We start from the raw sequence: 16,510 nt of genomic DNA on the forward strand, positions 1-16,510 counted from the left end.
TCTTAGCAGGTGTAGCAATTTTTCCTAAGATTAGATCCTCACAATTGCAATTGCTGACACTGTTGTAAATGAGCCTTTTAATGGTACTTTATAAAGCAATGCAGTTACTGTCATGTCATGGAAAAGCCACAGGACAGATGAAAACACCTACTACCCTACTGTGGGGAGAACAGCTACTTGTAGTTGAGGGAAAACTTTCCAGGGACAGAATCTTATGCAGGTTTTAAGAGTGCTGTGTCTCAAATATCTTCAACAGAAGTAATTATGATGAATTCTAGGAAGCTGTGTTAGATAATCCAAAAGGAGTCCTGATGATGACAAAGGCACTGATGTCTTATATTCATGAGAAGAGTTTGAAAAAAACATTTTGTGAAATATATGAATGGAAACAAAGTATTGTGTCTAAATCCACAGTCTATCTGTGAGATTAAAAGGCAATGTGCAACTAAATTAATAAATTGTATATTATAAAGAAAAGATCCATTTCATCTACATCTTAAAAAGTTACATATTATTAAGTTAGAGGAAAAACTTTCAGCCAACTTCTTAGAAAAATGAGGCTCTGTCTCTTATTTAGGGTTGCCTATATCCATGCATATATAGAATGTTTCACTGGATATTGACACGCCAAAAGCATTAATGACAGAAACCCAGAAATACTATAATTACACTATTTGCAAAGTTGACACACAACTTGAAAAAGAAAAAAAACTTGATACAAAAAGAAATATTTTTTAAACCAAAAAGTTGCTTAAAATGGAAATGTATGGTGGAGAGAAAATTCTGCAGTTTTTAGCCGTGAAGAAAAAGAATGAAGTACATAAACTCCTGAACTAATGAAGATAAGCTCAGAAGTACAAAAGTATGTTTACAAAGAAAGCCGGGCAATGATCCTCAAGAAACCCACCCAAATTCTTCTGAACTCCCCTTTGAACTAATCAGGACATCAAAGAAAACTTTTCCTGACCCTGCCACACTGTTCAGCAGGACATAGGCTGAAAGGCAATTAAAAGTAAGGTGGCACCAGGGCATCTGGGTAGCTCAGTGAGTTACATGTGTTGATTTCGGCTCAGGTTGTGAACTCAGCATTGTGAGATCAAGCCCCACGTGGGGCTTCCTGCTGGGCATGGAGCCTGGCTAAGATTCTCTCTCCCTCAGCCCTCCCTCCTATCTCTACCTCTTCCCCCACCGGGAAAAAAAAAAAAAAAAAAAGTAATATGGGATTACACTGAACTCAGACTCCATTACTTTGGTCCCTATTTTACATAATCCCAAAGGACAAGATTCATGGCAGAAATCCTGGTAGTGCTAATATACAGGGTCTCAAAACAATTACATGGGACAAATTAATCTGAATAATACTCACAGTAAAGTTGATGAGATCATAGTAGAGGTGAAGGTGCTTTTGCTTAGTAACATGAATTGCTCCAGACTCATCTCTCTTAACCTGATAGTGAAATAAAAACAACTTAAATACCAGCTATGTTTTGAGGGGTTTTGGAGATACTTAGTTATTCTCTACCTAGAAAATGACTTCCATCACAGTACAGATAAGTCCAAAATACTGGCTATTAAAGAAACTATTACATAAATGAAAAAAATCATTCATACCATGATTTGTACCAAAATGCAAGGCACACCTGCTCAGTGCTGTCAGTCCTGTAACATGTGTTCACTCTAATTCAAAACAAATGACCTCCATCCCATCAGTGACCGTACTCAGCTAGAGTGAAAGCATAAAATGGGACTGACACATGGTATGATAAAGTCATACTGGCCTCACCAGATACCTGAACACACAACGAGACCTCCTAACGCAGACCCTTCGAGTACTCTCATCTTCGCTTCAGCAGAGCACTCCCCCTGGAAGGAACGACAGGCCAGTAGAAGGAGCACGTGATCTAGACTCACATGCTTCAGTTCCACTGTCACAGCTGCGTGACCAAGGGCCAATCACTTATTCTTTCTCAGTTTCCTCAGTTGAAAAATGAAAATGAACACCAAATTTGTTCCCTATTTGGCATATACTGAAAGTGTTTCACAAACATAAAAACAATGCCAACATTACCTATTCTCTTCTGATTCACTGAAGTCCTTGCTAAAGAAGATCACTTCACTTATACATATTCTAAATCCCACCCCCTTCCCCACTGCTTAATATTACCTCTCCCTTGCTGGCATATGCACTCACTCCCTTTTAAGGGCACTTTTCCTTTTGCTATCCAACACGTTTCTGATTCCTCTACTTTCAAATAAAAAACAAAAACAAATAGCCGTTCCCTGATTTGCTTTTTACAGATATTTAACCATTCTCATGCCTCTTGCAGCCAAACACTAGGGGTCTAAGTCTGCTCTTCTCGACACATTTTTTTAACAAGGCTCTACAGTGTAGCTTCTACCTCCATTCTGTTGATAATTAGTCCTCTGAAAAGTTTCTAATCAACAACTACTTGTGGGGGTGCCTGGGTGGCTTAACAGGTTAAGTGTCTGCCTTCAGCTCTGCTCATGATCCCTGCTCAGTGGGGAGTCTACTTCTTTCTACCTGCCCCCCCCACCACCTGCCCACCCCCTCATTCTTTTTTCACTCTCAAATAAATCTTAAAACAACAGCAACAACAACAAAACCAACAAACTACTTGCACATTCAGTGGTCTTATCCTCAGTGGTCTTCTCTCTTGATCTTTATTTAATAATGGTATTACCCTGGAAGTGGCCTAGTCCTGAAGCCTATCCTTTGTCTCCTGTGTGAGGCCATACTGTCCCACTTCCCCTCCTACCTCTATGTGCCTTTATTGGAACATTCTTTCTTGATTCCTTTTCCTTTTCCTTTCCCTTGTGAGTGCCTGCCAAGGCTATGTATGCTCTGGCTTTTGATTTTCACAGCTTCAACAACATTCTCTACCCTGAAATTCTCACCTGCACTCCAGACTTGGATTGTTGTCTGCGTGGAGGACATTCCCTGAGAGAACACTTAAGAATCCCACCTTTGCTTCTAATGCAACATATTCAAATCCTCTGTAACCCTGGCCCTTCAAATAGCTCATGCTTCTAAAGTACAGTCAGAAAAGATTCATTCATGTCCTTTAGTTCCCAGATCCAGTGAGAAGCCTTGTCCTTCCTTCAAAATGTCATCCCTCACTCTCACTGAAACCAAGCCTCCTTGTCTGAAGACCTCATACCTGCTTTGGCATAAGAGCAAAACCCTCCATTTCCCCCACTATCACCTATAATCTATTTTTCCTGCTACTTCTATACTGGTCTTCCTAAAGTACCATTTTAATCATATCTTTATCTCTTGAATTACAAGGAACCTGTGACAACTCCTCATTACCTAGACTAGGCCAATTATATAATCTTGATCAGGGGTCAGTAAACTTTTTTTGTAAAAGGCCAAACAACAAATATTCTACATTCTGTGGATAATACAGTCTCTGTTACAACTACTCAATTCTGCCACTGTAGCATGAAAGCAGCCACAAATCATACATAATCAAATGGCCATGACTGTGTTCCAAGAAAACTTCATTTATAAAACAAGCAGCTGGCCAGATTTGGTCCATAGGCCAAAGGTACATAGGTACATTCGCATATTTACACACACAAACCATTAATCATTTGTTAGTCAAAGGAGATGAACTGAGAAATACATGGAGGGGCATGGGGCTGAGGTGATCCATTGTTTTCCATGTTAATCATTAAAGCCTAAAATTAAAATTAAATGATCACTCTCCAAAGAATTATAATAGCATATTTTTTGACATAGTATTAAATCGCTGAAGAATCAGGAAGAAAATATTATGATAAAGGACTGTATAACAGATCTAGCATCATATTAGGACTTACCAACAGAAAATGAACAACATCTCCTCTGCAGAAGGCAAGCATGGGATTCACATAATTATGTACTGCCACAAAGTGCCAGGCCAGCAATGGAACACTGGAAGGATCCATCTAAGTGAGTAAAAGGCCAAAAATATATATATTTTTTAATATATATTAGATATTAGCACATATATAAAGTATATATATGTAAATATATATATATATATATATATATATATATATATATGGCAACACAGTTAACAGACAGTAGGACAAAAGGGAAATTAATTAATTAAAAAGAGCAGCTGACTAGTGTTCCTTGATAAAACTTTTCCTAATTTCTCATTAAAATTGCAGTGAAGCAGGGACTGACTGGGCAGTATCAAGAGGGAACTTTCTGGGTTGATGCTAATGTTCTGTATCTTGATGGAGGTTTCAGTTATAAAGTATATACACTTTAATTTAAAGTTCAGCAAATGTATGACCAAGATCTGTGCAGTTAACTGTAAGTAAATTCTACACTGAAAGAGAAACAAATACTGAACTCTAAATGTAATGCAAGCTGAGTATTTAGGCAAATGAGTATTGACTTTTGCAATTTATTGGAAATACATTTAAAATAACAATTTGATGGGTGGATGGACAGAGACATACTAAATAAAGTACAATAAACTGTTATTCATAGAATTTAGATAGTAGGTATACAAATGTTCAATGTAAAATTCTACTTCTCTATTTGATAACGTTAGTATTGGAAAAAAATAGTAGTAAAAACATACAAAAAGATGCCAACATACACCACCATGATAAACCTCAGTTAACCAGTGAAGCTAACCTAAGAAACACTAATGGCAAGCTAAGCTAGCCATGCTCTCTGAAAGGGGAGATCTGTTTCCCTGGAGGCCCGGACATAATGGAGTACCAAACAACAGACAGAAGAGTGGTCTCGCTCAGCACAGGGGCTGTGCTCTCAGCTAGTATTGGCTCTGTACCATCATTCTCCATCTCATCCCATCAATACCTCTCCTCACATATACACTAGAAGATCACAACTCTCTGAAAACAACCAAGCAGCAAAAGAAAGGGAAACGGGGGTATGCATCATAGATGCTCAGAAGTAGCATCCTCCAAAGTAAAATACTATAGTTGTTCTCTCATAAATTTAAACAAATTAAAACAATAAAAGTAAAAAAGTACAGACCCTATGATCTGTACCTCTCTAGTCACCAGCTTATACTGCTTTGGTCTCATCAAGGTAACTCTGGACGATGGTCTTTGGAGCACTGACTTCCATTCTACCTCGTTTTCTGACAATCTCACAGAATTTGCCACTTTCAAGTCATTTCTACCCTTCTGACATGGTCTTTTTGCCAGTAAGATGGAGAGGTTTACTCACCCGTCCATAGGGAAAAGTCATCCACACTTTCAAGGATGGTTTCAATCCAATGACCAGTATCTTTAGAAGAAAAATGTATTTTTAATGTTTACCCTATAATTTTCAAATTTTTGGTATTCAAAGCTTGTAAAACTTAGGAGTTTCACCTTCTAAATATACCAACCAACCTTTGTTAAGGATGCCATGGCCAATAAGGAAAACTGTGTGATGGGATGATCTTTCAACTCAGGCTTCGAATGGAGAGGCTCAATACAGCAAACTTCACCCTTGGAACCACTGAATAGACACCTAGACTCACATGTTCTCACTCCCATCACCCTCCTGCAAAGGTAACCAAAAAATTCAGAATTGATTTAGTAATGATTCAAGGCACTACCATCTCTAGCATGGACCACTACAATAGCCTCCTAACTCCTATTCTTGCCTCAATAATCCAACTCCATAGGACATCAGTAGGTTCTTTGTAACTTCAGATTTATCACTCTTCTCCTAAAAACACTCCAATGGCTTGCCACTATACATAAAATAAAATCCAAACTCCTTGCCAAGTTTTCAAAGGTCCTATATGATTTGACTCCTGCCTTCACTCTTTTCCCACTACTATCAAAGTCACACTCCAGCCACAACTGCCTTCTTTCCGATGCTCCAACAAACCAAACCTGTGCCTACTTCAACACCTTTGTGCTTGAACATCCCTCTGCCTAGAACACTTCTAGACCTTTGCATTTGTTGACCAGATTATCATTCAGGTCTTGCTCATATGTCACCTTCCTGAATTATCCCCAAGCGCACTCCAGCAAGCTGATTGGTCTTATTTTCTTCAAAGCACTTGTAACTATCTGAAGTTATCTCATTTATGTATTGTTTAGTACTGTGTCCCTACCCCCACCCCAATGAGAATTCTTTTTTTTTTTTAAAGATTTTATTTATTTGACAGAGAGAGACGTAGCAAGAGAGGGAATAGAAGCAGGGGGAGTGGGAGAGGGAGAAGCAGGCTTCCTTCTGAGCAAGGAGCCTGATGAGCGGCTCGATCCCAGGACCCTGGGATCACGCATGACCCAAGCTGAAGGCAGATGCTTAACGACTGAGCCACACAGGTGCCCCTATAAGTTCTATTCAAGTAGTACTTTGGTTCACAGCTGCAAGTCTGATGCCTAGAACAATGCCTACACATAGGAGATGCTCACTAAACATTAGCAGAATAGTAATTTGTAAGCAATTACTTTGGGTTTAGCAATGTAAGAAAGTATGAGAAATATAAGAAACACAGTCCTGACTTGGAGAACTTATGGAAACACAATGTGTATTGAATTTTATGTTCAAATTGTTAAAAACAACAACAACAAAAAACCTCTCCTTTATAAATATCCTCCCATGTATCTAGACACTAGACAGTCTTTGCTCTTATAGAGAAACAGGGCAATTCCTAGGCAATAAAAACCTTTCTACACCTTTAGGGTTATAATCAACTGGGCCTGGGGCCTAAACCGAAATTAGTGACACACTCCAGAATCATGGTTCCCAAGACCGACATCCGTATGAATTCCCTGGGGAGCAGGAGTTCAGAATTTCAACTCAGACCTACTGAGAAAGAATTCTGGGTGGCCAGGCCTGGATCTCCAAATGTTCTATGAACCTCTCCAAGTCATAATATACAGCCATCACCTATTTTTAATCACATGGGTTTTCCAGACTGCTTCATGTTCAACATCAAGTCATTAAACCACAGTTAGTCTTTTCATTTCATTTGTCAACAAATGTCCTTTAGTCTCTTACTTAAATGTCAGTTCAAAAACAGAGCCTCCGCTGTCATTGCAAATTGCAAGAGTTGGATCATCTGTAAACTAAACAGAGAAGAAATTCACTTTCTTAGAGATGTTTCAACAACCAGTCAAGTGTTAAAAAGGGAAAAAATCATAATGTCTTAAAAATCTAAAAACAAACACATTTAATAGCATTTGAAATCACCTAGATTTAGTACATCATTCTAAATATACAAACTTACCCATATTCAGAATAAAAATGGCTCAATATCTTTAAAAGACTGAGACTTTAAAAAGCAAACCCACCTTTCATTAGGATCAAAGAGAAATATAAATTATATCTCATAAAACGCCCTGAAGTTCCACTTGGGTTCTTAACAGTAACTTTTTCTAAGCTGCTAGTAAACTGAATAGGGTCTACTAGATACATTTGCAGTTGCCTAGTTTTCAAGAACGAAGACATAGTAAAAGATATTTGCTATCTTTGGGAAATAAACTTGAATACGTTTTCTGCCTAACTGAAGAATTAGTGCACTATATTTAAAATAGTTTAAATACTTTTTATGGAACGATTCCAAACATGCGCTGCCTCCTGATCTTACTTGACGGAGTATACTTGAGTTATTACCTACTCTGGAAAACTCCAAATAACAACTAACGGTCACAGTGACCGATGGTCCTAAGGGCTTATGAGGTATACAAAACTGAGTAACCTGAGTCACTTAGAGTGACCGGTCTCCCTAACCCCAAAGACTGGTGAGCCATCCTAAACGGCATGTCTTTGTTCTCTCTGGGACAGCTGAGGTACAGCTGACTACTGTTAAATAATTCTTCTGGAGACTACTGTAAAATTATTCTTCCCACACACAGGCACAACAAAGAAGACCCACACCTCTGCTCTCAAGGCCTCATGGACCAACTGCCAGAGTGGGAAGTATATATCTGAATGTAGGAAAATCAACTGAACTTGCATTCTTATTTATTAACTTTCTACTTATCTTTGTGTTTTGGAATGTACTTAAATATTAGTACAGTACTACATTTATAGTATTTTTTAAATAAATAAATACATACACACACATACATACATATACACACACACAAGTATTAAGGACGTAAGCCCAAGTTGTTATTGCTGGGATATAGGGTTAAATTTGGAGAACAATGAGTAAGAGTACTACAGAGCAAGTGGCTGTTGTCAATCCAAGACTCTGGAGTGTTCAATCATATATATATCACTTGCTACCTCTTACTCCAACGTCACAGCACCTGCATTGCGAGGGCTTTATCACCGATCCCAAGCAACACAATGGCTACCATTTCCATGCTTTTAACCTCAGCTGCGTTCTTCTCTGTCCTCTCTGCCTTTGTATCTTCTGTTTCCTGTTTCTCTCAAGGATTTTGCCTTTTTCTATAAATGAACTGTCCTTTTACAAAACCAATTAGTTATCCCTTCAGCCAAACATTTATTGAGCAGCTACCATGCATAATCCAAAAATAAATGCAAAACAGATTTGGGTTTCAAAAACCCTCCTCTATTAAAGGAGAGAAGACATAAACACAAACAACTGTAACATGCCATAGGAAAAGAGGTCAAGAAAAACTGCCATGATGTTCAGAAACAGGGGAAATTCTACTTCTCCTTGTCTTGGTTGCTTTCAGTGTTACTAAATGCTTCAGTGCTGCTTTGTCACAAAAGACTTTTATGTAACTAACCTAGATGCAGGCACATAAACTCCAGATGCTTACAGACTTTAAAAAGCTTACGTATGGATAAGAGAGGTCTGCACGGCTAAGCAACCAAATGTGTACATGATTAAAATCTACAAGATCAGATTTTAGACTTCCCTAGTTACAGTCCTTTACCTTTTATGCTTCTGAACATGGGCCTGACAGCATACAAAAACCAAAGTTCACATTGTATTTGTATTTGAAATCTGTTACCTAAGCTGGCTTATTTTTCTCAGACCTGTACGGAGAATGCCAAGACTCAAATCGTAATGCTTTTCCCTTAGAGGCCTGAAAGAAAATAAACCAACAGCTCTGTTTCTAAACATAGTGCAAACCTCGGTGCTTTCACAGCTGGCGCCTTGAACCTCAGGAAACTCCCAACAAAGTGTGACAGAGCAATGTCGGTGGAGTAAACAAAAGGTAAAAAGGCCTTTTTAAATCTCTGTATGATTTTTCCAGCAGGGTACTGCTGCCAACCTCTGGTCTAGAACCACATGGGTTTACTCTATCTGCTGTTCTATTAGATGTCAACCCAACGTGCAGCTGAATATTACCAAGGTAGCCAGCCCATCTCTAGTTCTAACCTGCAAAGCACCCGATGGGGTTAGTCAAAGAAAACTTTAGTTTCAAGGATTCTGTTTATAAAGAAATGTGCTTAAAAATGCACAAACATAATACAAAGTATTAGACAAGGAAAAAAACCCAAGTATTACCTTAATATGCAATATTGCTGTTCCTGGAGGATGAGCATCTGTTATTGATCGTAGAAGTTTTCCGCTGGCCAAATCCCACATCGTGATCTAGAAGACAACTCAATGCTTCAAACACCAAACTATTGCTCTGTTTTGGACTTAAGTATCCTGCCTTGTGGAGAAATAAGCCATCCCTGGTCTATAAACATTGCAGGCAAAAAACTATGAAGTTGAAACGTAACCAAAGGTCGCAGCTTCGTTAAAGCATAGGGCCTTTATCCCATCTTCTTCATCTTCCCTTCATCCTGCCCAACCTACTTTTCCTTTCGGATTTTAAACATTGTCCTTATACCAAGAAGTAAAAAATTTCTTCAATGAGTAAACCTCTTTAGCAATGGTAAAAATTATAAGAAAGGCTCACTGCCAAACCAACTAGTGATGTATAAGTCACACGAGAAAAGCCAAAACTTATTGCCAGTTTCAGAAGTAGAAAGCAATTCTAAGAGTTATCCAGGAACACAGTAATGAGAATAGGGAAAGCAGAATATAGTATATTTAAAAAGCAGCAACAATTACCTATGCTACTATAAGGAATTAAATTTTGATGTAACAGCCTGGTTGGTTTATAAAAGCTATTTATTTACCTAGACTCATAAATTAAGATATTAAAAATCACAAATTCTGGCTCAGTTGATAACAATTATTAAAAACTGAATAAAAGACCGAGCAATCTCAGGTTAGCTCTACAGACATGTCACTGCAATTTTTGGTCTTTGAGATACTGATCTAGAAATATTTTTTTTAATTAATCAAACTGGGTAAATTTAATGCAAGTTTATTTTCATATCCAGATACTCATGGACAGAACTCAATGCAGTGAATTCCCAAATATCAACAAATGGACCGTAATAGCTGCGTTTGCATTTCACCTCAACAACTGCTTACTACATACTTAGTGCCCTCATCTGTCCCACCCATGCTTTTCTCCTAGCTCCAGTGTTATCCCACTTCCATTTTTTTCCTCCAGATTTCTATTTAAATTCTAGTTAGTTAACATATAGTATAATACAGGTTTCAGGAATAGTATTTGATTCGTCACTTACATGTAACACCCAGTGCTCATCATAACAAGTGCACTCCTTAATACCAACCATCCGTTTAGCCCATCCCCACCTACCTCCCCTCCAGCAGCCCTCAGTTTGTTCTCTATTGTTAAGAGTCTCTTAAGGGTGCCTCGGTGGCTCAGCTGATTGGGTGTCTGACTCTTGGGTTAGGCTTAGATCATGGTCTTGGGGTCATGGGATCAAGCCCCCCATCAGGCCCCGTGCTCATCACAGAGTCTGCTTGTCCCTCTCCCCTGTTCCTCCCTGCTCATGTGCTAATAAATAAAATATTTTCAAAAATGGTCTCTTATGGTTTGCTTCCCTTTTTCCCCTTCCCATATGTTCATGTTTTGTTTCTTAAATTCCACATATGAATGAAATCATATGGTATTTGTCTTTCTGACTTATTTCACTTAGAAAATACTGTAGCTCCATCGATGTAGTTGCAAATGGCAAGATTTCACACTTTCTGATGGTTGAGTAATATTCCTCTATGCGTGTGTGTGTGTGTGTGTACACATACACCCCACATCTTCTTTAACCATTCATCAATCAGTGGACATTTGGGCTATCTCCATTGTTTGGCTATTGTTAATAATGCTACTATAGGGCATCTGGGTGGCTCAGCGGGTTAAGCCTCTGCCTTCAGCTCAGGTCATGATCTCAGGGTCCTGGGATCGAGCCCCGCATCAGGCTCTCTGCTCAGCAGGGAGCCTATTTCCCCTCTCTCTCTGCCTGCCTCTCTGCCTACTTGTGATCTCTCTCTCAAATAAATAAAGTAAATCTTTAAAAAAAAAAAAATAATGCTACTATAAACATTGGGGTACATCAACCCCTTCGGATCAGTATTTTTGTGTCCTTTGCATAAATATCTACTATTGCAATTGCTGGATCATAGTATAGCTCTATTTTTAACTTTTTGAGGAACCTCCATCCTGTTTTCCAGAGTGGCTGCACCAGACTGCATTCCCACCAACATGTAAGAGGATTTGCCTTTCTCCACATCCTCACCACATCTGTGGTTTCCTTGTGTTGTTAATTTTAGCCATTTTGACAAGTGTCAGGTAGTAGAGAGATACTAGGCTTTTTTAAATTGATTTTAACATTGTCTTACGGATAAAATGAAGTTCACATTTACCTGTCCTTTAGCGAATCCACAGAGAAGTCTTGAGCAGTCATTGTTGATACTGAGGGCAGAGATGGCTCCATACTGACCTCCAACACTAGTACTACCCAGACAGAGTCTCAAAGCTTGATTCTGATCTAAAGAAAGCAAATTTGTAAAATCAGGTGGAAGAAATGAAAGGAGTGGAAAAATATGTATTTAGTATCAGCTTGTTTTCAAAGACTTGGGAGGTAGCAAAAATCAAAAGAATCAAAGGATGAAGTTCTATTCATATGTATTTATTGAGCATGTAGTAGATGCGGGGCATTGAATTATATACTAAGGATGAAGAAAAAAACCAAGATCTACAAGGAAGCATAATATAGAAGCTGTTAATGATAAGTAAAAAAAATCCGTAAATAATATTTATCTCTTCGAACAAATGAATGATCTTTCATCTGTCTCATTCTAAACCTGTATTTCTTGCTGTTTTCTGTATGCAAGGTAATAGAGAATATCACTTTTTAAAGCAGCTTTAAAATTTCAAAAATCAAAATTTATTAATTCAGAATTTGGCTGAATTTACATTTATATTATCCACAAAGAAAAGGTTTCCTAGACAAATTAACAGTACAAACAAAATTACAGAGTAAATATTTAAACTACTTAAGAAAATTATTTTCAATTGTCAACATTTGATATGCTAAAAGCAAACAGTTCAAATCTCTACTAGATTAAGTTATTTAAGGGTAAGGATCTTGCCTTAATCAATTCCGATTTTCTCAAGGAAGCATTCAATTATTTATTAAAACTTATTATCTAATAATTAAAAGAAATTCCTCTAAGTCTTCTCCTAGGAAATGCTTATTTTGTGTACAGTTCATTATTGTACCCACTTGAAAACAATGAAATAAAAAATTCAAGTATAAGAAGGCATGCCTACAAAAATTAACTGTTTAGGGGGAAAGAAAGTCACCATATCTGCACAATCTGGAGTTCTCTGAACTCACCCAGCAATTGTTTGTCCTTCCCTTAACTACTTACATGCTATTCTTTGGTGGTAGGTATGTCTCACTTCCACTATTAGACTATGTCCTTTCTAAGGGCTAAGATGATAAGTGAACTAACACTCCCGAAATACCAAGCCTGGTGCCTTGCACCCAGGAGGCATCTGACAATCATCTGAATAGCTTCCACATTTGCTTCTAGTTAGTTAACATATAGTATAAGGGTAAATCTATAAGAGTAAACCTAGTTATCAGAAAGAACCTAAAGACATTCATTCTCAGATCTAGGGAATAATACTACGTAGAACTTCTGCCCATCCAAAGGGAATATTTGTAAGAATATTTTTCTGTGTTCATAAACTGTCTTTAGGCAACAATGTTCTGTATACACACACACACACACACACACCACTACCTTAGGTCATATATGGAGGCAACAGATGGAATCAAAGTAAGTTAAGAGGCCAAGGACAGAAATTCCATTATCAGCCTCACAAAGAAGCCCTGTGAATCTGGGCCACCTGCCTTCCAGGCACAGAACAGTGTCTGAATAGCACCTGCTGGGATCTTTTGTAATCTGTGCTTTGAGATCCAAACTGTATGCAGTTCTGATCCACCCATACTTATGGACACTCACTACTGCTTTCAGATCTAACAAAGTTCAGACTTTGCATTTTTAAGTATTCTTATAACTCAAGGAGAGTAAGAATAGGAGAATGAGGGAATATGATAAAGAATAAGGGTAAGTAAGATTAAGGGAGGAAATAAAGAAAAGAGAGGAAGAAAAACTTCTAGATTAAAAACCCAAACAGGATTCTGCTTTCCTATGGGCCCTGTGTACTAAAAACTAGCTGCAACATGGGGGACCCAATTATCAAACTTGGTCATTCCTGAAATACGTAGGAAGTTTACATCCCTCGGGACTGCATTAATAAAAACACTCTGAACTTCTTCCCTTGATTTTTACAATGTATTCGTTATCTTTATAATGTCCCTTTATATGGTAAGCATGGCAGTGAGGTGTTGGGACAGTGTATAAAATATACTCTGGTTTTAACTCCACAAAGATATTTGTCAATTCTTACTGCTGTCTTTTTACATTCTATTTACATTCTATATTTATAGTACTGTACTAACAAACCCGCCATCATGCAATTTAGACTAAATTCAGAAAATGCAGAATTTCTGTGTAAAGAAGAAACCAGAATCTTATGAGAGAGGCTTCTTCTGCTGGGGTAACTAAACATTCCATATCCCAGATTATCCTGGACACTTCTGGAAAAGGGCATTTGGTAAAAATAAAAATAAACCTCTTCCAAACACTTGAATTATAAAGTTATATGGAAAGAACAGAAGGACCTGAATAGAAGCAAGAGAAGTTTTAAAAAAAAAAAAAAAGATCAGAGCTTTCCATGCTGCACTCCTCCAAGGGGCTCTTGAATGCCTTAATATTTAAGGAAAAATTCTGTTTTCCCCTACACTCAAAGTCCAATTTATCTATTGTTGGGAGAAACCATCAAATTAGCAGTACATCTAATTTCATTTACAGAGTCACATAAAATCACATGTGGTTGGCATTGTCAACTTAGTTTAAAAAAAACATTGGAGTAGGTCCTTATAAAGCAAATAACCCTAGGCAAGAAATATGAAATGAGACTATCAGTTTTCATATAAACTTCACAGAGTTGGCACAGAGCTTAAGTAAGAAAATGCCTATGAAAAATGTGAAAACTATCAAATGTTACAAAAATGCAAGGAATTATTATTAATGATAATAAATAGCTTATCAACTAAGACAACTTGAACCCTAGTTATTGCAAACACTGCAATGAATTATACCTATTTCTTTTATTCATCTATCTATCAAAGTATACTTTGCTTAGGGCAGATCTCAGCATATTCTGGGCTTAAAAATCATGTGCTAAATAGGAAAGAAAAGCCACAAGTAATGTATAAATCTGTAATAGCCATAAACTCTAAATCTGAACATACTTCAAGAGAATTTCTGCTCTTTTCATATACCAAAATTGACCCAATTCTCTACTTCGTCATCCCTAATTTGTTTTAACTAGTTCCCAAAGACCTTCAAAGAAGGAAATAACTAGATCCTAGAAGAAATCAAACTTAATCGTGTGTACAGAGCTCTCCTATTGCCAGCATTCATCATTCTTCAATACTGCTCTTTTTTTACCCTTTGTGCATATTAAAATATTCTCTAAGACCAAAAGAAAAGAAGAAAAGACGTAGTAGAAAACACTTTTCATTAAAGATCATAAAACAGTGGAAGCACTTTACCTGACCTCCACCTAACAAACACACAGAATTAAAGATCTCATCTCCTCTGTAAAGCTCACTGACAGAAGCCCGGGACACAGTGAATCCCCACGGCCAACTGGCTGTCACCTTGAATGCCAACGCGTACAGCAAGCTAGCTGCGTTCACTTCTAAACCTGCTCGCGCCGCTGTGACGTTACTGGACTTTAAAAACTTAATTACACAGTAGGTGAACGGATGGATAGAGTGAAAAATAAAGAGCTATTGTTCCCATGAAAACTAAATGAATGCTCACGAAAAACTTGGTAAAGGTCTTTCTTTGAAAGCCTGTCATGAAATAAGATGTGGACAAGATAACTGTCAAAGATTGAAGAGTTGTTTGGTAAGAAATTACAATTTCATCCTCCTCAATTGATTCCCAGGTGCCTAAGCTTCTGTTTTTCTTTTAATTAAAAGTGCAAATTTTGGGGCGCCTGGGTGGCTTAGCGGGTTAAAGCCTCTGCCTTCAGCTCAGGTCATGATCTCAGGGTCCTGGGATGGAGCCCCACATGGGGCTCTCTGCTCAGCGGGGAGCCTGCTTCCTCCTCTCTCTCTGCCTACTTGCAATTTCTGTCTGTCAAATATATAAATATGATCTTAAAAAAATAAAAAATAAAAGTGCAAATTTTATGTGACTCATTAATGATGCAGTTTATTCCAAAAAAGGAGCTGCTGACCTCCAACTGGCAGATACAAACTCAAAGAAAAGGCTTTGGACTGTATCAAAAGATTAAGGAGAAAATATTTGTATATTTTCAATCAAAAATAAAACACTGAAAGTATGCATGTATTTATAATTTTTAACATTCCCTGCTTTAACCAGTTCCACTTAGCTTTCTTTTTTTTTTTTTAGTAAGCATTTCATAAGAAGGCATCAACTGTAACTGACAGCATTCTCTTTCAACACTAAAAAGGTCAAAAGAAAAAAGTCACTCATGCAAACCAAAATTACTATACCTTTTCCTTTGAATCCATGGAGAAAAGATCAAAAGAAAGAGAAAAGCAAGAAATCAGTTCAAAAGTTCAGAAAAAAGACAGGTAAAATTTTAAAAATGTAAGTGACAACCTTTAGTTATCTCTGGGAATGATACTAAGTGTGATTAACCAATTTGTGATTATATATTGATTATGGGAAAGAGAAAATGCATAATATCCAAATCATACAGCACAGTAAGTAAATCAAGTTCAGAAGTTTGACAGAAACAAAAACAACTTCAAAAAGATAATCTACTAAAGTATACTAACAACCCCCCAAAAAAGGAAACTAAGGTCCTTGGAATAGGGACACATCTTTATGAATTTGAATTTTGAGATCCTGTGTAATAGGATAAAAATAGGATATGTAATAAATATCACATACCTATAGTCCATTAAAATTGGCAACATACATCACCTTTAAGAAGCTTACAAATGATCACCATTTTAATGACCCAGGCCTCTATTCCAAAAAGAACCTGATGTTACTTAAAACAAATACAATTCTTCTTCCTGCTACACTTTTCCTATGATCAACAAAGATATTTAAATGAGATCAGATTTAACCCAGACTTCTAATCTAGACACTTCATAGTAGCATCA

General features: G+C 37.4%; 1 protein-coding gene across 5 annotated transcripts in view; it reads right to left on the reverse strand.

The window, feature by feature from the left end:
* The window catches only part of LOC111147960 (VPS8, CORVET complex subunit), a 245,202-nt gene that overhangs the window by 208,055 nt on the left and 20,637 nt on the right, over positions 1-16,510 (reverse strand). For 4 of the 5 annotated variants that reach the window (XM_022504289.1, XM_022504266.1, XM_022504272.1 and 1 more), the window contains 7 exons: positions 11,646-11,770; positions 9,426-9,512; positions 6,995-7,062; positions 5,386-5,539; positions 5,219-5,278; positions 3,844-3,951; positions 1,367-1,447 (listed from right to left, as the gene is read on the reverse strand). In XM_022504289.1, coding sequence (XP_022359997.1) covers positions 1,367-1,447; positions 3,844-3,951; positions 5,219-5,278; positions 5,386-5,539; positions 6,995-7,062; positions 9,426-9,512; positions 11,646-11,770 — 683 coding nt within the window. Of the gene's footprint in view, positions 1-1,366; positions 1,448-3,843; positions 3,952-5,218; positions 5,279-5,385; positions 5,540-6,994; positions 7,063-9,425; positions 9,513-11,645; positions 11,771-15,889; positions 15,896-16,510 lie in introns of all 5 variants that reach the window. The other variant, XM_022504282.1, reaches the window with a different exon arrangement.

This window comes from Enhydra lutris, unplaced genomic scaffold (assembly GCF_002288905.1).
Source record: "Enhydra lutris kenyoni isolate GAN:26980312 unplaced genomic scaffold, ASM228890v2 scaffoldscaffold2, whole genome shotgun sequence".
NCBI classification, from domain to species: Eukaryota; Metazoa; Chordata; class Mammalia; order Carnivora; family Mustelidae; genus Enhydra; species Enhydra lutris.